This window comes from Poecilia reticulata, chromosome 8, assembly GCF_904066995.2.
Source record: "Poecilia reticulata chromosome 8, P_reticulata-male-v2, whole genome shotgun sequence".
Lineage (NCBI taxonomy): Eukaryota > Metazoa > Chordata > Actinopteri > Cyprinodontiformes > Poeciliidae > Poecilia > Poecilia reticulata.
The window spans coordinates 5,029,315-5,054,134 of NC_088837.1; the positions used below are offsets into that span (position 1 = coordinate 5,029,315).

The window sequence follows — 24,820 nt, forward strand, 5'->3', positions numbered from 1 at the left end:
TTCGCAATGGAGTTTGATTGCCTATTCACACCTCCCCAAACGAACCAGATATTCTGGTAAAACAAAGTTTGATTAGACAGTGCTAGTGTGAATGCACCCTTAATTGCAAATTATATCATTTCACTTGTGCTAAGGAATGGTGAAACTAATGTGAGGCTCATGGAAAAGGTGAATAATCTGCTTGTATTTTAGAGCTTTTCTTGTTTCTGATTAAAACGCAGAAGATTCGGTCAAAGCAATGACTGTTTGCATTGTTTCAGCGAAAATATCCATTTCAAAGCGTCTGAATAAATGGAAGAAATGAGTCCAACTAGCCATGAATGGGCTGCAGAAGTGACTGAGACAACTGTTGTAATATGGAGTAGGCTGAATAGACAATCTGAGGCTCTATTCCAGCAAATGACATCTTAAATGTGACATTCTCCTCGTTGTCGAATGCAGCGAGGAGGAGGAGTGATGCTTGTGTACATTCCACCTTCTTTGGTCATTTCTGGTCGCAGTAACCAGGAAAAATGGCATCAGCTCCAAAACACGTTGTTTTTAGCCCACTTACTGATGTCAGATGGATCTGTAAGCTAGACAGCAGTAAATAATTAAAGCAAAACGGGAGAGTTGCATTGGTTGACCAGACAAATTTGTGTCCACTGAGACGCCATCAGATGAAGTCTAACAGACATTAAAGGGGCAGTGATACGTATTTCCCAGATGTATAGTGCTATTTTATAGCACAATCAAGTAACTGTTACTTTCAGTTGTTAGAAAAATACTGTAAGTATCAAATATAAAATTTCACTTTGTGATTTAGTGCCTTGAAATTGGGCCTCTGTCTCTTTAAGAAAGTCCTGCTCTTTCCAACACTCCGCCTTTAGGAAGTCATCACAATATGGATCCTCTTAACCCCAGCTGATGCTAGTCTAGTTACAAAATGTTTTGAAAGACAGCTATATATATATATATATATATATATATATATATATATAATTATTTATTTATTTTTCCACGCTCCTCTTGGTTTATACTTTTAAAAACTATATACAATTTTCCTCATTTGATCAGATTTCCAATACATTTTATCCCACAAATGATGCATTGCACCATCTTGAGTATGGAGAGCAAGGAGTGTCCAAAAACAAAAAGGTCAGCTGAGTGCCTTCTGTTTGCTCCTCGTGGAGACAAAAAGCTTGTCAATTACAAGGTCAAAGGTCACTCCATGCTTGTTAAAGACGCCTTGGTAACCAATGGCTTCTGCCTACAAACATCAAGCCACATTTCTGGTTTTCAATAAACTGCAGTTTTTAATAATTCTGTCTCCTGTGAATTTGCATCATGCATACAAGCTCACTTTCTCTTTCTTTTACGTCTTTTCTGGAGTCTCTAATGGCCCCACCCCCAACACCATCAGCACCGCTTCCTTCCCCCACAATCACTCCCTTATATAGAGTAGACCCCGGGGACAGAAGAAGGCTCAGTGAATGCATCTGTGTCTGTGTGCACACAGTTGTGTTTGAAAGCAGAATTCTCTTTCCCCTCCTGCCCCCCCAACAGCGGTTCTTACACCCTCATGGTCAGTTGGTTGACTTTGATGAAGACTCTCTCCTGGGATGAAGCAGAGGTTTTTCTTTATTTCCATCCAATGACTCATCTAGTTAGATGTGAAGCCTTTAAACAAATTTGATACTAAATTAAGTTTTTACTCTACTAATTTGCATCAGACCAGTAGAAAATCCACATTCACATTGGCTTGTCAGCACTTCACTCATGCTAACCACCTGCGGTATTTAACATAAGCACACAGTACATTTTATACAATACAGAAAGTGGGTCAAAGTGCTGGTTTGCTATTTAAATATGCTGATGATCTGATTATTCAGGAACGGCATCTTTTGTGTGTCTAGACTCAGAAAGGCTGAGGTCTCTCAGAAGACCTGGATGCCTCCCAGTTACTGACAGTACTGGCCTTAACGATGTATTGCGGCAGAGATACTCGCCTAAGTGGGAGCATAAGTACACTTTGTTTATATCCCAGTGGGGGTATTAGGAGGGGATGATGCCTCGGAGGATGATCTCACCTTGCCGAGTTGGCGTGCCAATCATTAGCGTGTAGCGCCTGAGGTAGTGAAAGCGTAACACAACAGTTGCGATGTAGCATTGATGATTGAGAACATGTAGACGTAGACAATCACTGGCCCAGGGATGAGATGATTTTGCACACGGCCATATGCTGAAAAAAAAGAAAAGATGGAGTCCTTGATCTTTTGCATCTTTCCTGATTCTGTGCCCTAACAACAGCTTTATTGTTTACATAGCTCAGTATTTGCGTGGGCTTTGTTTGCTCTCGGTTACTGGTTAGCTCACCATCGAGGCTTGCTGGGAATTTGGTGTAGGATGCTGCTTGGATTCTGGGAGCACATGACTTAAATAAAAGGACACCAAGTTGCATTATGTTTGGCTAACTTAACAAAAACCAGGATACAGAGTGAAAACTACATAATTATTAAGGGTGTCCGCAAACCCCTAAAAAATGAATGTACCTAAAATTAAGGCTTTAAAATGTCTTCAATTCATTTAAAAAAGTAATTTAGCCTTAAATACGTTGTGGCAGGACTACTCAATCTCGTATATTTTATATAGTTTTTTCTCATGGGGCTTTTCTGCGAAGCAGACATTTGCTATAAGCATGCAGGCATCTTCATTGTGTTCTTTGACTACCAAAGAGTACAATGATTTATTTTATAGCCACTAATATAACCCTCCTAGCTGGCTATTTTCCGTTAGTTGTGAGTAAGTACAACTTTATCGCCAGCTAACTGGACGATGTTCAATTTAACCACAGGCTCACATTTGTTACCTGCACATAACACACAATGTTCCATGTATAATGTGCAAAATTGTTTGGCAACCTGTGCAAAAAGCTTGTCACCGTGGGAGTTAAGGTTGTATACAGCATTGCAAAATATGCTATTTTTCTCCTGTAAATGTCTGTTGTAATACAAATCTTAAATTTCATTCACAATGATCTTTAAAAGTCTTAAATTTGAGTCGGTAAAACCTGCAGAAACACTGCACTACATTTATTTTTTTCCTCAAATTGAATAAACTTTTCATTAACCTTAAATTTTCCTAAAATAATTATTTGTTTAGTGTCATGACTGTCCATTTCAACTTTGATCAGTTAAAATGTTTTAGATTTTGAAGTAGAGGTGATCGGAAAAAAGACAAACGATAAAATAAAAATTGTGAACCAGCCTTTTAGTTAAGTGCCTACAGAAAGCATTGAAGGATGCTAATGGTTAGCTGGTTGCAGTATGATCATAATGCATGCAAATCAATTCATTCTTGCTAGTCACTCTCTGTACAGTGCTGAGCATACTTTGCTTTCTCATTTACAATCTTTTCCAAACTCTGACTGATGGACTCTGACTTGCTGTCACTGAGCATTAACAGAGCTAGCTGCCTGTACCGCTCTCTGCAGAACCACTTCATTCTGAGTCTGGGCTGACTTACTTTCCAGTTCATCACTGTAACTGTTCCTAAAAGCTTCAGAGATGCCAAAAAAATTATGATTTTTGTGAACAGCTGTTTATTTGTTAGCTGACCTGAAATCATTTCTTTTAAACCCACTGATCTTGGTAGTGCTTATGTTTTCATCATCAAGACTATAATGTCTTAAACGCAGAGCAACATTACTAAATGTAAACATTATTAAATGAAACTTAATGTGGCTGAAAAAACCATCTGTTTCGAATCATAACACATTATGTCTTGGGTCGTTGACTGCACTCTGTCCCTGATGGTTTGACAGTGCCAGCTTGTGTTTTATCTCCTGGGCTATAAAGGGTTTTTCCACACCAAGTCAGGCTTTTCAATATTTTTTTGTACAATACCAAACTGTTAGTTTGAACAAATATTTGCACAATAATAAAAATGAAATACTTCAATCCCATTGTCTTCCTTTAGAACCAACTGCAGCACTGACGGTTCAAGTTTCGTTGAACCAGAAAACATTTAATTCACAGTTGACTCAGTGAGGCTGCTGACGGCAAACAAAAGCCGTGCCCCACACTTTGGTTCCTCTATTGGTGTGAAAGACGGGTCAGAAAGATGGAGGTTCCCTCCAAAATCATCCCCACAAAAGATGAATAGAAATCAATTACAGTTTGGACATTTTTACTGAAATGTTTAGTATTGCTGGTGGCAAACATAAGGTGACGTTTTGAATGAAATTGCTTGAAAACATCAAGTCATGTCTGCACGTTTGCAGTTAATAGTCAGCCTACTCCTGCTTTCTTGCTATAGTTAAACATTTCAGTAAAAAAAATGGTACTGGCCAAAATATGAAGTGATGGGTTAGACTTTTTCATAATCAGTAATCGGCCAGAAAACTTCAATTGGTGCACCCCTGCTGCTAATGGATCTAATTAAGGATGAAATGCTGAAATTATTTCAGTTTGGACTTCTGCTTGAATTAGGAAAATACCATAAATGGAGCAACGGTTGAACCTGGAATCTAGTCTTAGATCTGAACGTTATCAAACCACAATTTAATGGAGTTTGAGAATCGTAACACGTCAGCTTAGTAGACATCACCCCAAAACTGAACTTTGGGAAATTTACTTTGGCAGGAGCCTAAACAGTAGTTCTTCCATCTCATCGACTCTCTGAAGTGTATTAATATTGAATGTTCTGCTTTCAGATTTTTATGGAAAAAAATTAAACGAGAGGAAAAGTCGGCGCACAACTTCTAACTCCAAAGTTGGAAGTGTGTTAGCATGAGTCATTCTTAGCATCTAGAAATGTGCATTCTTGCCAGGTTTTACTGCCCATTTCTGACTGATTATCCTGATGACGTGGAGCCAAGGAGAAGTGCAATCTCACAGCTGTCTGGAGACTTGCAAGGGAACCAGAAATGTTCTTCTGGCCATGCATATATGCGCTCAGAATTTATTACACACACATACACATACACACAGTGAATGTTTGGGACTCTGCAGAGGAGTAGAGTAATGAATAGTGAGGCCACATGCTTTCTCCTGCTGTGGGAAGATTGGGAGCTGAACAGTTTTAAAGAGAGAGGAGGGAATAGGGCTCAGACATGGTTTTATTTCCTGGTTGAGTTAGGTCATTGCGTTGATGGCTATAATGCAGTCCTAGTAAAACAGTTAGTCATTGTACTAACTAAAGCTCATGTAGTTTTTGTACTAGGAATGTTAACATTAAAACATTAACACGTGATTAATCGGAAAAAGTTTAAGATTAATATCACATAATGCAGATAATCGCATGACCTATTTTGACGTAAAAGTCTCTCAGCTGCGGAGGGTTGCTTAGTTCAAAGCAGAAAAAGTATGTTACACGATCTTGTACTGCGGTCAAAAATGCAACAAATATAGATAATATCGCTATCAAGTCGATATCAGTTTCGAGTCAATTTGTTTAGTTTTATATTCCCTCTTGAAATTAAATTTGTTTTTGTGTTGCAGTTTCTAAACTCTATCTAAAAATGATGTTTTGATTTGCCCTAAATTTATATATATTTTTTGCTTACTTAGGAAAAAAATACACATATTTTTGTTCTACTTTCTCTGTTCATCATGTTATCTTTTTCATCAACTTTCTTCTGGATTATAGCAAAAATATTTCAGAGGAAAAAACCATAAAAACTCCTAACATCCAGACACTTGATATAACAAACAATAGAAAAGTATCGGTATCTGCGATATTTCTCCTGTATTTACTTGTCGGATTATCGCAAACCTCTAGTTTGAATTCTGTTCTTGGTTCCTTTACTACGTGTCTTTCCTCTCTTTGTCAAATAAAGGCCACACTAGTGCCAAAAACATTCTTTAAAAAAACTAAACCCCCCCAAAAAAAGCCAGTGATGGTCATTTGAATAGAACTAAGGTAGTATGTAGCCTACTCATTACAACCATGAATTATCCTTCCACTGAAGCACAACCAGTTTACAGTTAACATTTCTAAATTATGTTTAAAACAAAATGACTTCTTTTAAACCTTCCTGAATATGAAAAAAAATTGAGATGTTTGGTTTGAGACAGTAAATCATTTTCTAGAACACTTTTTGAAATCGTGCAATTTTACATTTAGTTAATACATCAGAATACATCTTTTAATCAAATCCCAACGCTATTTTCTATGTACATTTTAGAACTCTTTGAAACAAGAGGAAAAGTCAGCACGCAACTTCTTCTAACTCCAAAGTTGGAAGTTTGTTAGCATGAGTCACTCTTAGCAGCTACCAGTCAGTGTTTTGGTTGCAGCCTGTTGTACTAGCTGTGTGGGTTTTTGGGATACATGGACCCTTTTTTTTCTTCTTCCCCTCCTCGTTTTCATTCTTTCCCCCTCTGGCCCTGCTCAGCTGCTCCAGCCATCTGCGCCGTGGCAAACAGAGAACAGAGATCGAAGCAAAGCAGAGGCAGTGGGTGGGGGGGTTGAAGGAAACAGAGGAGGTGGTGGGGGGGGACACAGTTAGGAGAAAGGGAGGATCAGTTAAGGATGAAGGAGGGTCTTTAAATGTATACGATTTGGTCTGGAGGATGAGCAGAGAATGACTAAAGAGGGACAAAAACATGATGAAGTGTGTGCCGGGGGAGTGTTTCCAAGAAGCCGGCGGAATAAAGATGATGTCTGTCCTCGTCTCCAAATAGAAGTGCAAGTTTAGGACAGTGGAAACTAGGAGGAATCGCGATGTCTGGATTTTAAAGTGGGATCAGGCAGCCAGCAGTGAGCTCATTTTATGCCTTGTTTTTTCCTCGTCTCGTCACTCCTCCGTCTATTCCCACCTTCCCCGTTCTGTTCCCAGGCTCCACAGGCCAAGCGTCTTCCTCTTCGCTGGCCTCAGGATTGCCTGAGTGTTTGTCTCACTGCTTAACTTCCTGCACAGCCGGCTGCTAAAGCTGTTTGTAAACTTCGACAGGCCAGCTTCCTGTTACCCCTCACACTCCCCTGGCTATGTGCTGTACTTGAAGCAGCTGGGCCATTTCTGATGTCTCAGAGCGTACAGTGTTTGATTTTTTTTTTTATATTTGCTCTCGTGCTGTATGTTCTTTTTGTTAATTCTTCTTCTTTTCCTGCAAACTTTTCCTACCTATATCAAGGTATAGCGCATCCTATAAAGTCTTTAATGTATATTCATGTACCTAAAATTAAGGTCTTAAAATGTCTTAAATTCATTTTATAAAAGTTTGAATACATTGATTACAAGTATTAAATTTTGTCTAGACAGAACTATTTAATTTCTGTCTCAACTCTGAATTGTTTTTCCTCCTGGATCTTTCTGTCAGGCAAAAGTTTGAGTTACACTCGGATATCTTCATTTTTCTGTGAGTCAAGACGGTTATGGCTACTATTAACTCACTGCTAATGTACCCTTGCTACCTAGCTAGCATTTTTGCATCTGAAGAAGTAAATCACCAGTTGTCTGGATGAGGTTTGTACATTTCTGTGGAGATAGAGGTGTTAAATTCCATTCATCATGGTCTTTAAGTCTTAAATTTGAGTTGGTAAATACACATGTACTCCCTTTATAAAAGTATTCATAGCCTTCTTTGTTCCACTTTGTTGCACCACAATTAAAAACTTTGTGCTTTTCTCACAATTTTACAAAATCGATCAACATCAGTACCATATTATTGTGTTGTCAAAAGGAGGTATGTGGTTTGCAACATGTTTTGCAGATCAAAAAATAAAAAAAATTGTGGTGCACACTTGAATTTAGTCGATACTTTACTTCTTGTACTTCCATGCTCTTTCACTAAGCACTTTTAAAATTTTATTTAGAAAAAATTAGAAATCTAAACTATTCTCCCTCTACTCTATAATTGTTTTCCACATAAAACACATTACAGATTACATGTAAACATGTTAACAAGGCACGAATAGTTGTCTGTCTTGCCAGGCACTGTAATCCTAGAAAACTATTTGATACTACTAGTGACTCCTCTTCCACTTAGTACAGAAAACCAAGAACACAACCAGTGACCGCTACTTTTGCCAACTGTGTCACTGAGCTTTTTAAGAAGCTCACTGGGGGGTTGTTCAGCACCGCAGTCCAGTTGGCATCGAGATCAATGCAGACAATTTGTAGAATAGGCTCGTTCTGTGTTGCAGCAGACTTGTTGCCCTTCTTGTTGTTCCCCCATTTGCCCCATAAACATATCAATCTGACAGGTTTACACCTCTTAAATGTAGCCTTACAAGTTTTACTATCAGCTAAAAAGCCTTCTTTTCTTGCAGATTCATATTATATACAGTCAAAATCTTACAAAAAAAGCATTTTAACATACTAACTTGTTTTGTTTTTTTTGTTTGTTTGGATATGTTAGATGACTAATTGGGCTTGTAATTTACATAACACTACACACCCAGTTGATATATATGTACAATGTGATACATTTATGTGTGTGGTGGTTAAATTGGCACCACCTGCCTTATCTGATTCCTGAAGCTACAAACATTCCTTCAAATCCTGATAGCGAAGCCAGACGTGTTTCATGCCTGGTCTTGTTGTCTAACTCTGCTCTAAATATTCTCTATTCTTTTTCCAGATTAGTCCCCGCACTCTTCAGAAAGTCTCCTGAGCTGCCGTTGTCCTCTGAGATTCAAGTCAACTGGTCTTGCCCTGCGGCGACGGAACACCATCATTCGAAGGGGAGATGAAGCCGGATGGGGTTGCCACGGCAGCACTGGAGCCAATGGAAACATTGGACTCGGATCCAGCAAATGAGCCGGCACCGGCCGCAGAGCCGGAGCCCAACCTCGTAGATGTCCCAGCTGGGGAGATGCTGCAGCATCCAGCTGGAGATGTGCGTGAAGCGAAGCCGCCGGCAGATCAGGGTAAGGAGACTTCCGCTGCCAAGATGGTCGCCAAGGCCTCCGGCGACGCTAAAGCCAAGACTACCAACAAGGCCACTCCCAAGACGAAACTGAGCGCCACGAGCTCACCCAAGACTCCGTCTGGCCCACGTTCCAACGCGTCCCGTCTGTCGAACGGCACGTCAAAGCCTCAGACGAACGGCGTCGTTAAGAAGATGACACCTGCTGCAGATAAAAAGAGCACCCCGACCTCTACTGCCACCAAAAAAACAACCGGGGCAGCAGCAACACCAAGTCCCAAGACCGTGACTAAAGTTGGGGAGAAAAGGGCTCCAGGGACCCTCCCTGCTACCAACAGCGCAAAGTCAACAACTGGAGCAGCAGCAGCCAAAAAGACAACATCCAGTACTGCTAATGGGGTAAAATCCACTGCTGCTGCTGCAAAGAAGCCACCAGGTTGGTTGTGTTTCTATGCTGATTCCAACTTGTAGGGTGTTTTGTTGTCGTTTGTTTTTAAGTTGCAGTGCCTTGCAAAGGTACATTACTACCAAACTCTTGAATGTCTTTATTAGGATTTTGTGTAAAGATGCACATATGTGCATAGTGGAAGGATTTCCTATGAGACTTTTTTTTTTTAATCCTTCCTTCCATACATATCTGAAACATGAAATGATATAATTTAAGGGCTAAACTATATCAATTAACCACCTTACAATCGTTCAGATGCATCATACGTTAACATTGGAGTCGTTAAACTAAAACTGTTCAACTCAACCTTCCTTGGTTACCTTTCTTTCTTTTCACCCTTGCTGTCCCTCTACTTTAGATTTTACTTCACTCCTGAGACCAGCGCACCTCACAGTAGCCAACTTCACAGGCAGCCAGGTGCTGACTGGGTTGTTTTTCACAATGAAATCAACTTTAACATTTCATGAAATTTAAATTGATCTTAAACTCTGATTATAGTTGTGTAAGTGAACAAATATAGGCTGTATTTGTATCTATATCTAAAAAATTATAAATACTGCATCCACTTCACAGCTCTGTTCTACTTTGCAACGTGAGTTGATGTGAAAATTTTAAAGGGCGTGATTTCTTTTGCAAGGCTCTAAGTATAATCGCACATTTTTCTACACTATCTAAGCAAGCATTGTTTAGTGATGTGCAATAATAACAATACCTACGCACTGCATGGATTTTATGCACATTACACATGTCAAATTGACTGTTGCTGACCAACAAAGGCTTTGCCCCAGATCACTTTAACACAGCCCATAAAAGAAACATCTGCCTGACCTAAATCTGTGATTTAAGCAACTATGCAAGTCTGCATTGTTGAATAATGTCCTCCCAACATTAATTTCTCATCCCTGTCTCCTCCAGCTTCCAAACCCGCCTCTGCAGCTCTAACCAAGACTAGCTCCATTGCCTCATCCAAGACCGACAAACCTCCGGTTTCCAAAGCAACCAGGTAGAGTAAAAATGATTCAAACACTATCCAAGAAAATTTACTTTTTCCTTCTACAAATCAACAAATCCACCCCTTTAATAGAAATCATCCAATTTCATTGGCTGAGAGACTGACAATCATTGCAGTAAACAGCAGTTGGTTGAAAAGGCTTGAATTTGGCTACTGGTTCAAAGAGGATTCTGTTAAAGAAAGAACTCCCTGGAGGAACGAAGGACAATGATCCCCCACATAGAACCCAGGCATAAGTAGGCCATCAGGCAGCCAGTGTTGGAACAAGCCTAAGAGGAATGCCTTGCAGAGTTTCATCAGAGCGAGCATTATTCAGCTTTATTAATAAAACAAGTTTTTGGAGGGAGGAGCTTAAAACGGGATGGGGAACAACAGAATCCTCTCAGCAGAGCTGCTTCTTTAAACCCAACACTTGTTGTGAGTTCTTGTGCGGCGGCGTGTTGTTTTCGTGTGGCGATCAGACCAACATGTGTTCCTCACCTGAGTCACACTGTGTGCATGATGTTGGATCTTGAGGAGGCTTGATGGTAGGTGAGGGCATGAGGCTGAATGAAGTCTTTGTCCACATCTGAGTTATGATCAGATAGAGCCTTTGGGAGTCTGGTTTGTTTGGGAACTAGTGACTTCTTTTTTTCCTGTTTGGTATGTTATTTTGTTGGTTTGTGTGTGTTTGTTGGCACATAGTTGATCTAGATACCGATTAAGAAAAAAGAAAACAGAGAAAGTTTAAGAATTCCCCACAAATCACTCACGGTTTGAGTTTAAAAAAAAAAATTTTTGTTAGAATATGCCGTCAACTTGTTTCAATGAAAGACTCATAGAACCTCATGGCACAATAAAGACATATTGCAATCATTCAAATTTTCTCTTTAGTATGTATGTTAACTGCTCAGAAAGAGAGTTGGAGTTTTCCGACTTTGTGCCCAGAAAGTAATCGGTCACGACTAATACGGCTTCGGAAAGTTACATTTCAGAAGCCATTGTGCATTTCTACAAAAACGGACAAAAGCTGTGAGCAAATAACGTGTCCACTTTAATTATATTCACACCAGGACACTGAGGACTCAATGTCCTCAATGAGTTTAAAAAGATTTCAGAAGTACTCTAATAGACACCCCACTTTAACTCTTCAGCTGCTTTTCATAGCCATTACCCAAAGTGTAGTAAGATGGAAAAAGTTTAAATTTCTCCATAAAACACTTTAGATAGATCTTCAGAGGTGTTTAATGTAGTAGAACAGATAGAAGTAAATCTGCAGTCATAACAGAAATCATCCAGCATGATTTTTCAAATGCAGAATAAAAGTTATTGGCATAAAACAATGAAGTAGAAATGAAGTACCCTATAGTGAAAATGTGGAAGTGTTTTTTTTATTTGTGTTATTGTTGCAGGCACCTCCTCTAACTCGCACTAAGCAGCCTGTCACCGTGAGTCCGGTGTTTGAAATCCCTTCCCCCATCCCCTCCTCTCTCGTCTCCTTGTGCCCTGTGTAGCAGCTGGATTGTGGAGATTACACTCAGATTACTGCTTTATACAATGGTTGATGTGCAAACATCTCATTAAACAGAATTATACAAGGTCACGTTGGTAATCGCTTGCGTAGCGCAGAACCGTAGCTGAGCAGCACATACAAACTGTCCCAATGATTTCACTCCGCACTGCTGAAAAGGTTATTGTGTTCCTCCAGTATTTGTCCCATTATCGTCTGCTCATTTGAAAACTAGGGTAGCTTAAATGCTGATTAGTAAAGTTTGAGACTAAGACCAAATCTGCCTTGAACAGCTGAAAATGGAGCGGACTTGTTAATGTACTTCCCCCCCCCAAAGAGAAATCAAATAAATAAATACAGAAAAATGATGCTATTTGCTACTCTGCTGATTGCCTCATTAAAACAAACAAACAAACGTAACGGTGACACAGATAAAACGACTCCATTTAATCAACAACATCAGCTGCTCCAGAGGAACAACACTGACCCTTCTGAATTCTCCCAACCCGAGGGGAGTATTCAGTTGCTGCTGACTTGAAAATAAGCAGACTGTCTAAAAATGCAAAGCAAACATAGTATATATAAGTCAACCTCACACGCACACACACACACACACACACACTGTTTTTGTACAATATAAAGGTGATTCAAGTGATTTATTTAGTTTACCATGTTAAGTTCTGCAGAAGTTTGCTATTGATACTGATTCCACTTGGCCTTTGCTTAACACAATGTATGCAAAGGCTATGAATACTTGCGTAAATGTGATTTCTTGGGTTTTTGTGTTTTTAATAACTTTACAAAAACCTTAGAAACGTATTCCCCCCCCACCACATTGTCATAATGGGGCAGTTGTGAAGAATTTTCTGGAAAGAGATTAATTTGATACAGTTTGAAATAAGGTTGTAACACAGAATGTGGAAAAAGCGAAGTGCTGTGGATACTTTTTGGATGGGCTGTATATTTAGACCTAGAGGAGGATTTTCTTGCTGCTGACTTACATCCCAAAGAAAGCGACATAACTACTACTGATGGCCTCCTCAAACAGCCCTGTACACCCTTGAAGGCACTCTTGGCGTGACACGCGTCAGCTTTTGTGTCCTGTCATGGGCTTTGACAGGGCCATAAATTTCAGCTTTAATTAGATTTTTCCCTTTTTTTCCCCTAACTCGCTCAGTTGTTAATTCATGGCCGTTATCAGGCAACTGAAGATGAAGTCTGAGCTTCTGTTTGCTAAGTCTTCCTCTGAAAGTGCAGCTGATTTAATTTAACCCAAAGCAGGTTCTTGTTATCGAACAGATAAAAGTGCTTAGCTCAAACAGGTTCAATAAGTGGAACCAATCTGATTCAAAACAACTCGCTGATCTTTTAGGTTTTTGTTTAATTTAATCGAGTTTACGCCTTAAATAGATTTACTGGCTTGCGTTTGAATAAGAGCTCAATGTTCGTACATGAAGCCTTTTGTGTCGATTACTTCTTCACTGCTTTCTGTCGGTTTTTTGGTATTTATGTTGAGCTGAAGGGATAAATCCTGCCTGGCTTACAGAGACTGAAGGGTTCTCATACAATACAGAGGCTACAAAAGGATTCTCCCGTTCTTTGGCGCTGTAGACAGGATATGTGGTGCACCTGCATTAGTGGAATAGAAGCCAATTACTATGCAGGGCATGAGTTCATCTGCCAGTGTAATACTCTGCATGATGGGAAGGCAAAGGTGGGGGAGGAAGGCAAACGGGCATGCTGGCTCTCTGGACACACGGCACATGGGCATTTAGATCTGTCTTTGGATACATCAGAGCAAATTGAAATCAAAATGGTTGCATGAAAGGAAGGGAGCTGTAGAAGGGAGAAAGAATAAGGAAAATTAAAGATTCAAAGCAGCTTAGAGAGGAAGGTAAGGATAAAGCGGCTGCAGAGCAGAGGATACCAGGGCATTCAGGCTTTAATGTGCAAACATCGCCGCCCATGTTCCTACATTAGTCATGCTCTTTTTCTCCACTGATGGTCCCTGAGGGATGATAAATTTTTATTGGAGTGGATTGAATGCTGCCCTCATGATTCAACAAATTAAGTTGATGTAATGCTCTGACATCGGTGAGTGCCCGGTAAGCAGCAGCAGCAGGAAGGGCTCCTTGTTCAGCAGTCCAGCGTCAAGCAGATGCCATGTTGCACAGGCAGTAAATCTCCAGTCCCACCGTGGGCGCGGCTAGTAGCTCTGCGACGCAGTCTCGCTCCGGGGCGATTATTTCAGGATGCGGCCGCAGAGCCAATTACTAAATGGATTAGGTCGGAATGAATTGGCACACTTCTGGCTGTGACAAAAACAATGTGGGCGTTTCACTTGAACCGCAGACATAACGGAGATATTTAGGACAGGAACCGCTAGATAAGATATGCTTTTATATTTCTGTTTAAAATGTACAAATTATGTACTTTAATGTACAGTTTTCCTAATTTATTTGTCAATTTAAACTCAACTAAGCGATTCAGCCCCCTTTTACTTTCACACCAGTAATTACGATCCATTATAACCGACTTCCTTACAAGTCACATGGTAAAAGAGCGTGATACAGCTGAAAACCTACCAGCCTATGGGCGTCCACCTAAACTGACAGCGTGGGCAAGGAGAGAACTAATACATGAAGCAGCCAAGAGGCCCGTGGTGACTCTAGAGCAGCTGAGTCATGTCCTCCATAAACCTGTCTCCCTTGGAAGGGTGGCAAGAATGTCCCTGTCGAAAGAAAGTTGGAAGAAGTCCCCTCCACAGTTTGCCATGTAGGCGGCAATGCTAACCTGCGACAAAAGGTGCTCTCTGATCTACACCCAAAATACGCTGTCGAGAAAAACTAACATGCACCTAATTGTGAATGCACCATTTAGAGAAGCCAATCAGAGTTGATCTGAAGATGGATGGAGCTAAATACTGTGTAATCCTGGAAGAATACCAATTTAAGGTGACACTAAGTAGGTTCTCACCTGTAGGAGCGTCGCTGCAACCTAGGGACGCAGATCTCCGCGCACCGCAACAGCGGAGTCTAGAAAAACAGTAAAATCTGACCAAAAAGGGTGTTCATCTCAGACTGTTTTCCATTATGGTTTAAAAGCCATGGACAGCCACTCCGAACTGTGAGTACACTGATTTTAAATGATCCAGAGTGAGTGAGGAAGGGCTCTATTTGGGATTAACATTTGGTTCCAGATTTAATTTCTGCTAATTTCATAGTTGCTAACTGAACTAAAACCAATTTTAACTCAGTTTGTAATAATCCACAGATTTTTAATAACTGAAGTGGAAGTGTCTCTCAGAAGAATAGAAACATACAGCATACATGTTTGCTCTATTAAAAGTCAGTGGATGGTTTAAAAATAAGCTAAGATATCTTACTTTTCAAAAGATTTTATTGAGAGCGTCATGGTCTCCATTTTGTCCTTACTTCCTTTTATTTAAAATTTTTGCTTACATTGGCAATGTATTTGATTGCAAGCTGTGCAAAATAGCATTGATATTCACTGACTGGTTTTAAATGTTCTGTATGGAAACATAAACACTGTTTGAAATCTGTCTAGTGATTTCAAATTAGTAGTGCACAAATTGCTAGAAATATATAACCAGAGAGAAAAGTTTAGCATTTTCCTACCAGCAAACAGTAAAGCCATGTTTTTTAAGGGGTGGGAGGGTGTGAAAAAAAGTTATTCTGTCCATTATCTTCCACTTTATAATTGTGCATCCCTTTTAGTTTATTTCTCATGAAATTCAATGTTAAAGTTTGATTCCATAATGTCACAAATGTGAATGAGTTCAAGCGGTACGAAAGCTTCTATACGGCATTCTTATAATTTCTACTATATTCTTTGTAAAATTACTGAAAAAAACATTATTATAAATAAATTAAACCAAGAAACATTATTAGTTTAATTTAAAGTCTAATTCTACTGATATTTAACTTCAGGTAAAGTTTTATTCTATGATCCAATTTAAAGCCAAAATGAAGACAAAGCCGCTATTATGGTACTAAACATTATTTAGACAGTTTAATTAATATATTGCCGTTGCTATAGTTGTCTCTGCTGCAAGGAGCTGCCTTAAGTCTTAGTTTTCTTTTACATACTCATTTGCCTTAGTCTCATTTTGTGGCAACACAGGATCCCCAGCAGGCAGCCGAGTTCAAAGTCAGCGGTATGTATGCAGCTCTTTGAAAGCGTGCATGCAGATCTGCATTAAGCTAAAATGTCGTCAGGGATCCTGAGGCGAACAAGGCGAACTTTCAGCGTTCTGCTGTGTGCATCAGTGGGCCGGGAGCAACTAGCTGACTGAGTAATACATGATTTTTCAGCTCCAGTGCCTTTCTGGGTGTTGTGTTCAAAATTAGCTTTAACCTCAATTTATGGTGCGCCTCTATGGAAGGTCTGCGGTAAGATGGAAACAATGAAGACAGATTTCCCTCTGAGGTAAAACCAGGTCCATAATTTAAACAATGTTGTCTTGGGTGCTTGTCAGTCACTCAGCTGACGGTGAACTTAATTATAGAGCGAAGCATCACTGTATTTGGGCTCTTTATAGCAGTTGCGGTGAACTGCTTCTAATCTCAGATTACACAAGATGTCAGTCTGCAACAATCTGTGGCCAATTCAGGAGTCATTAGGAAATAACTGATTGAAGGTAATGTAATGAGATTATAGGTTTACAGGAGCTGCATATGGTTGCAGAAGTGTCATCATAACATAAATATCTTTGTACGATTTAGGGTTTTCTACTAGCACTCTTAGCTCTGACAACACATCCAAACTGACTTCTCTATAGGAGATGCAGCCAGTGCTACACAAAAGACTGTTGCTATGAATTGTGCTTTCTTTTTATTAGCGTCCTGACGGTTCCCATTGCTGAATACACTTTAAACATTTATCCACAGATGACGGCGTCCTTAACTGCTTCCGTTAGCAGAGCATTACTATGTTACATCTTCGTTCTTCTGCACCTGCGGTTAATTTTCTGTTTAATTCAAAACGGCTACCTCTGTCCAGAGAGATTTAGCACTTTTTTTGTCATGCTTGCAATTTGTGTACATTTAATTGCTAACTGAAAGCAAAGTTTACACATCCGTTCCTAATAATTAGCCTCATTTAGCACTTTCTGGTCATGAAACCAGAAAGTGCTAAATGACCTTTAAAAGTCCAAATAGGGCTTAGAAAAAGACCCTCCCCCCAAAAAACAACAAAAACAAATAAACATTTCCATAATTTATTCACTGACATGGGGAAGAAGTTTTCCAAACAATGTTTATTGGAAAATAACATATTCAGGGAAACGAACATAACCTTTTTTCAAGGTGTGACTGCAGGAGCACATAACGGTCTCTAACTCCAGTCTATCAGGCATTCACACCACAAAGCCAGTTAGCCAGAAAGAGCAGCAAGAGCAAAAGGTGGAGGACTTGTGGTGTAAACAACAGATGGTGTAACCTGACCTGAAGATATCCCTATGAAGATGAGGCCGTGTCCGTGACATTGAACCATTAGCTGGGTGTTTGCGTGATCGCTCACCTCCTCATCAGATAACCTGGTGCAAGGTTCAGAATACACAATCCCAGTGCTTTTAACTGGACTGTTTTCACTGTAATTTGCTCAGTTTTTTCATCTTGCTTTCTAGTTGGTTATTTCAGTTGTACAAACACTGGTAATAGTTAAAGATAGAGCTACATGTCAATTTGTTTTGCACGATCCAAAGGAAAGAGTGTCCTTCTCTTGCCGTTTACTCTCAGTGATCATGTTAATTACAGAGCTTGTTATAGTCACCCTGCCTGTCTGGATAATCTGTATTCCCTTCATCACACAGATTATTATGATCGCTCTTCCTGAATATCCAATTAGCATCCTTCATCTCTTATGATGCCGGTTTTTATCTTCTTATTGTCCTCATTCTTCTAACCTTGTAACTTAGGATTTTTAACTTTGTAATTCTAGTGGCACAAAAACAACTGAAGCTGAATAAAGATCCTCTGTCTGGACTTTGATTGGGCTGTTCATAGAACCAAGAGGCCTTCATATTACTACTCTCAGAAATAAATTTTTAGGAAAACCATTTAGCTCTGGTTGCATGTTTAAGGGCCACTTCTGTCCCACAGTGTCAAGTATTCTGCAAACACTTACAGGTTCACGTCCTGAGTTGTGATGTACAATGAATGAATACTGTGAATGTATCAAGCCTTTGAGGAAAACATGACTATTTGCAATATTGGGATTAACCCACATTTTACTCTTAATTCTTATCTTTTAGGTCATTAGTGTCCCCTTCACTCTCTCGCTGAGCTTTCTGATCTTGGTCAGTAAGAAATGATATTAGGGGGCAGTGAAGTGAAATTGGGTGTACTGATAAATCGAAACCAATTTCCTTAATTCTGGGAGATCGGCAACTGAAACGGATTTTATCCACTGATCTTGTATAAAAATCACTGTCTCCTTTTGCTCTGCCATGTCGGAGGACTGGCTGCGTTCAGAGACGTTTCAGACAAAAAATTGTATTGACCAAAATTGGAATTGGCAGGTCAGGCTTTTTAACGATTATTGGCCAGAAAACTGCAGTCAGCTGCCTCCTGTCACCTGTTTGTTTGGTCTTAGATGCATTCCATTGCTTTTGCCTGGATGTGAGGAGAACCCAATAGCTTTGCTTTTAGAGTAGTGCTAGTGTAACTGGGAGGACTTGAAAAGGTTATTTTTGTTCTCCTTTTAGTATTAAAAATTAACGTAGTCCCAGCCATCTTCTCCCTACCTTCCTCCTGTCGCTTGTTCTCTTTCTGCCAGCGCGAACTCGCTTCTTTATTTAGAAACGGGCAGTAAGTGCAGTGTGGACCCAGGAGATGGCACACCACAGCCTTGTCAGGACTACTATATGTAGGTTACTTTGCTCAGAAGTTGACGTTCAAGTCAGTTTCTACTAGGCCAGGACGGCTGGAGCAGGGTGGCTGACGCATGGCGCCCCAAGAGTCATTCCCCCTTGTGGGGAGGGAGGGAGGACTGCCGACTGAGCAGAAGAACAGAATTGCTGTGGGGTTGGCTGCGTCTCTAGAGTCTGTTGTGATTCATCTTTCATATAGCTTTTCTCTATCTCTCATGAGAGTGTGTAATGGGGCTCAAGAAGACTCAGCTGGGTCTTACCAGGCTCTAAATCAGTGCTTTAATGGCAGATTATCTTTAGATGCAGGCCCTCCTAATGTGCAGTTTCATTTTCCTTCAAATGATTTATCAAACTTTAGTAGCCTTTCTTCTATTTAATGAAGAACCGTTTGCATAGAAGATGACTAACGGAAGTAAAAAGCATGATAAAATTATGCTTTTTACTTAAATAATTTTTATTTTATTGCAAGCATGGCTTGACTTCAGTATAAAAACTTGTACTGGTGAATTACCAAGATAGTTGAAACGAGGTCAAAGATATGGGAGGTTGTAGAACCAAACTGTTCACAGTACTTTAGACATTTACAGGAAGGACTGGGTTGTTCAACAGGTTAAGATCTAAAAGGAAATCTAATCAGTGAAACTAAGTGGAAATAACTATGATTTTTATGCAAAGATGTCAAATGGTCTTCTGTGTGTTTCCTCAGGCCCACAGCAGCTTCATCTCGACCAGCTACCGGATCCTCTCAGTTAGCCAACACGCCCAAGAACTCAACAGCTACATCCAAACCTGCCACTCCTAAAACTGCCCCCGCCTCCGCCAAGCCTGCTACTCCCAAATCAACCACCACTACACCCTCTGGTGGCAAACCTCCTGCATCACAGTCAAGAAATGCAACCCCTATGAAAAAAGGTCACAAAAACTATTTTTGGTTATTTGACTCATTCGTAAACATTAAATGTATTAATTATTTTTGCTCTAACATAAAAGGTATAATACATAATATGTAATAAATAAATTCCAGAGTGCAAACTTTAACCATATAGTGGTTAATAGAAAAAAGTATAACATCCTGTGGTTCTGATCAAAATATTCACCCTTTCACCCTACTCATTGTGTAATTCCTATTTGTGTTGTCTTTTCCAGATGTGACCAAACCATCCCCTCCAGTAGCCAAGAAATCTGCAGAGTCCCCTCTCACTCGCCCTCCTGCAAAGAAGCCTGCTAAACCCGAGGCCCCCAAGACAAAATCAGATGTTGCCTCCAAAAAGCCTCCCACAAATAAAGCTGTTGAAACAAAGACACCAAACCGCTCCAAGCCACAAGAGGGTAAGTCCACACCTTCCAAGGATGTCTCCAAGACTCCAAGCACCAAAACGGCTACAAATAAGGCCCCCAGTCCCAAGAAGACTGTGGGAAGCACCACTCCTACTCCTGTCAAACGTGGTCCTAAAGTTGCAACAATGATTGAGCGAGGAAAAGAAATTGCTGCAGTAGTTGCTGCTGCTGCAACCATCGCTACTGCAGCCTCTGTCTTCGCAAACCCAGAGGAGTCTGAGCCTCCTGCAGAAGATGATTTGGAGTCATCTGAGCCCACTATTAAAGCAGAGGACGAGAAAAGACCAGAGCCTGTACGGGAACCATCTCCAGAGCCTGTGCGGATGCGGGAACCAACTCCTGAACCTGTGCGGAAACCAACACCAGAACCCGTTCAGCAACGGGAACCAACACCAGAACCCGTTCAGCAACGGAAACCAACACCAGAACCCGTTCAGCAACGGGAACCAACACCAGAACCCGTTCAGCAACGGGAACCAACACCAGAACCCGTTCAGCAACGGGAACCAACACCAGAACCCGTTCAGCAACGGGAACCAACACCAGAACCCGTTCAGCAAAGGGAACCAACACCAGAACCCGTTCAGATACGGCAACCAACACCTGAGCCCATTCAACAACGGGAACCAACACCCGAGCCCATTCAGATGCGACAACCAACACCAGAGCCTGTGCGGGAACCAACGCCAGAGCCTGCTCAGGTGCGGGATCCATCACCTGAGCCCTTGCGAGAACCAACACCTGAGCCTGTGCGGGAACCAACACCTGAACTTCAAGAGCAAACCCCTGAGCAAGGAAGTGAAGCAACCATCGGTGTCCGGATGTCACCTCAGATGACCACTTATAAATTCGAAGACAACAGTTCGGTTCCCTCCTTAGGAACAACTGTCATGTCTCCCCCTTGCTCCCCGCCAGTCCCTGCCTCGCCTGTTAAAAAATCACAGAATGCTTCCTCTCTTTTGGACTTTGATGCTCCATCTGATTCCTGGAACAGGAACCAGTCTCCTACTGGTCTGGCACCCCACACGTTGCTTAATGTGATGACATTCCAAGCAGAGGAGTACAATGTAAAAGGATACGAAATTCAAGGGGTAGAAGATGATGAGAAAGATGATGAGGAGGAGGAAGTAGATGAGGAAGCCCTGTTTCTCTCTACCTCCACAGCTCCAGGGTCTCTTTCAGCTGTTGGACAACCTCACAATTTTGGTGCTTTGCCTTCAGGTGATTTTATTCACAAGGACCTTGTATCTTCTCATGAACAGAAAGAGGAGGTGGAAAAGGCTGATGAGGAGATCAATGAGGATGATGATGATGAGGAGGAATATGAGGAAGAGAGGAGACTAGGCCACCAGCTTTCATCCTTGGTCACTGACATGAGTACCTCTCAACATTCGGATGAGTTCCAGGCACGGTCGTCAGCATTCGGAGGTTGGCATGGCGATGACCTGCTCTCTGGGATGGACTCCGAGGACATGAGCAGCTGCACCAGCAGCCGGCAGCAGGGGGTGTCCGACCTCAGCAGCACTCAGCACACCGCTATCTTGGAGGGCACCCAGAGCTCAGACGCCTTGATCGACTCCAGCCTCAGAGGCTCCGAAGGAGACGGTAATCTCATGGGTTCTCCCAATGTTGAAACTCTTGCCAATGAAGAAGAGGAGGATGAAGACGACGAGCGGGTGGACGATATGGACTTGAGCTCTGAGCAAGCTGAGGAGCATCACAGAGTGTTCCAGGAGCACAAACAAGACGAGGAGGAGGACGAAGATGTGGAAATGCACAGCGAAGGCGTGACGGAGAGTGGTGGGAATGTTGATGATGACTTTAACGAGGAAGAGCACTTGGATAACTTGACCCACTCTGGTCTGTTGTCAGGTGCTGCACCTGCAGCCTCCTGGGGTCAGACAAACCCCTTCTCAGATACCTGGACTCAACCAGTGTCCCACCTTGCTGTGTCCTCTCCCAGCCCCGTGTCAGACCACGACGCAGCCGAATCCGAGACGCCAACCCAGTCTCCTGCCCAGGCGTGTGTTGACGGTAGCGCCCCGTCATTCCCCCTGCAGACAGAGCAGATACCCCAGCACCATCGTGACCTATTCACCTCTCCGACTGTAGGCATGTCCCAGGCCGACACTCCGACTGGGACCGCCCCGCCCGCTCACAGCGGCAGCGAGACAAGCACTCCTGAGGACCTCCGTGACTACGACAGCAGCTCTGGAGTAGAGTCCCGCTCTGATAAACAGCAAACCCCGGTACCGGCGTCACTTCAGCCCGACGTGGACCAGGATCTAGGCATTCACTTGGAGAAAGGTGATGGAGAGGAGGAAGAGGCTGAGACTCTTCCTGCCGATGAGGTGCTTGGAACCGGACCCCCAACAGCTCCTGCGTCAGTCCCTTCATCCCCGTCTACCTCCGGCGATGAAGCCAGTGACACGGAGGGGGAGATACAGATTAACGACCCAGAGGCTCCGATGACGATAGATGAAAGGGCTGCAATGGAAAGCCCTCCTCCCACCGGTAGCTTGCCAGCTCTGGAGGAGGATGAAGAGACAGGAGATCCAGCTATTTTAGAGGGTGAAGAGGACGGAGGTGGAGCTACTCCTCAGTCAGCCAATTCTGTGGCATCTTATGGCTTTGACTGCACAACGTCCAACTCCAATGCCCACTCAATGGCAGAAAGCTGCGGAAAGAGCCCTGGTATCTTCTCCCTTGAGAATGAGGAGCAGCTTCCGGAGGAGGCCAAGGACCCCTCCCTCATCAAGGAGCTGACCCTGCCTTCATCTGCTGCTGCGGCCCTGGCCGAGGACCTGCTCGGCAACCCCGTGGACCTGATCCCTTTGGGTCACCAGGAAGACGACTTTCCCAGTCTGGATGAGCACCACCACTTCCTGCTCGGTGGAAACGCTGCAGATCATCGGGAGAAGACGAATCCACTGGAGGGCAGCGACGACCTGGTGGACCAGGAATGTGGAGACTCCGACAACCTGACACCGTACTTCTCCACCATATGTGATAAGACTGATAGTTTTCTGGAAGGTAACGTATAAGACCCCCTATCAACCCTGGAATGCACCTTTTTCCTGCAACCCTACCCGTTTTCCCCTTACGTTATTTGTTCTTCTCTGGTTAGACGTCTTAGCAGAAAAAAAGGAGACCACGATTGTAGAAAACAATTTTTGAGAAATGATTGAAGGAGACGGAAAAAAATGACTGTAGCGATTTTTAAATGAAGCCTCCCTCTTACCGTTCCGGTCCATGTTCTGAGCGTATGGCTAAAACTCCGTAATGTACCATAGCTACTACCTTTTCTAGTCGAATGTTCTTTTTAAGTAACACTGCATATTCTGTTGCCCCTTGCAGGGTATTGACTGATTGGTCCATTGTGACTGGGCCTGTAAACTGAGAAAGAGGAGTAAAAAAAACACAGATGAAAGGATATGGACTCTTTGTGTATTTATCCTACTGTTTTTACCGAACAAATGTCAATGATTTTTTTTGTATTTACTTGTTTTGTTTCCTTGTTGTTATTTTTTTTGTTAAACCTGGCCCTCCCTACCCTGTGTGCACACTTTGTGTTCTGCACTATAGCGATAGTCACATATTCCTTTTGAAAACTTTCTGTTCTTGTTCCAAGACTTTTAGCTATATTAATAATAAAGGTTAGGTATTAACACTGCTGGTTTTGCCTTTACAGTTGTAATGAGGTAGGTGTGGGAGGATTAGAGTTAGGGCTGACCCAAATGCTTTGTTGTTTTGCCGCCATTACTGATGTCCAAATTTGGACTTAAATACGTGGATTCTATGTTTTCCTTCATGTACTATACCACTAAAGCTGAGATCACGCTATTTATGCTTGCAAGTGTTGATGTGAGTTGCTAATTCAAGCTTTCATAAGTGCATCCAGACAGTGGCGGTTCTTGGATGAATGGTACCCGGGGCAAGCCTCTTTCCTCTGTATCGTACCACAACTAATGCGCTCTGGTGAGAGAGAAGATTCTCTGCATCAAAGGTTCTGAAATGTTGATCTAATCTGTACTAAAGCAACAGAATAATTGAGTTCAGGTTTGATCATTTTTACCTTGAGCTAATTAAAGGAATTATACGTTCTTTTAAGAATTGTGAAATGATCCTTAATTTAGTTCCAGATTGGTAATAATCAGATACCCATTTCTGTAATTCACTGCCTGGATGTCGCACAAAGCAATAGAAAACTCTCTTGGAACATGTTTTTCTGATTGGTAAATGCTGCCCTGGGTGAAGAGCCACATCGCTCCATATCAAGAACCACCACTGACTCCAGATCATTTTCAATAAAGGTTTGAAGCCTCAAAAACTGTATTTGGGACAGCCCTAGTTAGATTGCAGTCGGTGGCGTCGTATACGTGTGCTTCAAGAGGTTCTATGCTTATTGTATTTGCATAGGTTGTTAAGGTGCAGTCACTTCCAGTATCTGCTTCAGGTTTTCTTCAGGCCTTTTGTTAGCTCATCATTTTGTGTCTTAAGAGGATAACGAGTAGCGCATTATTTAATAAAACCCTACATGGCTACCACAGTTTAGCTTTATACTCGAGCGTTTTCATAGCAAGCTTTTGGTTTACTATTTCAACAATATATTGCATGTTTAACTAACAAAAAACACTCTGTAATACCTGAAGTTTGAAACAGTTCAACAGTAGACATGTTCAGAACTGAATGGTTCGACACTAGGTTATCTTTCAAAATTCCATTAAAACATCATTGCAAGGCATTTTGTTCCTGTTTCTTACTTTCCCAATGGGCCCAGCATGCCTGA

General features: G+C 41.7%; 1 protein-coding gene across 1 annotated transcript in view; it reads left to right on the forward strand.

Annotated features, from left to right (window-relative positions):
* The window catches only part of prr36b (proline rich 36b), a 34,167-nt gene extending 9,392 nt beyond the window's left edge, over window positions 1–24,775 (forward strand). The window contains exons 2-5 of the mRNA XM_081609669.1: window positions 8,565–9,288; window positions 10,216–10,303; window positions 19,400–19,605; window positions 19,840–24,775. Of these exons, the coding sequence (XP_081465795.1) occupies window positions 8,673–9,288; window positions 10,216–10,303; window positions 19,400–19,605; window positions 19,840–23,075 (4,146 nt within the window). The 5' untranslated portion in view covers window positions 8,565–8,672 and the 3' untranslated portion in view covers window positions 23,076–24,775. The remainder of the gene's footprint in view (window positions 1–8,564; window positions 9,289–10,215; window positions 10,304–19,399; window positions 19,606–19,839) is intronic.
* The last annotated feature ends 45 nt before the right edge of the window (window positions 24,776–24,820 follow it).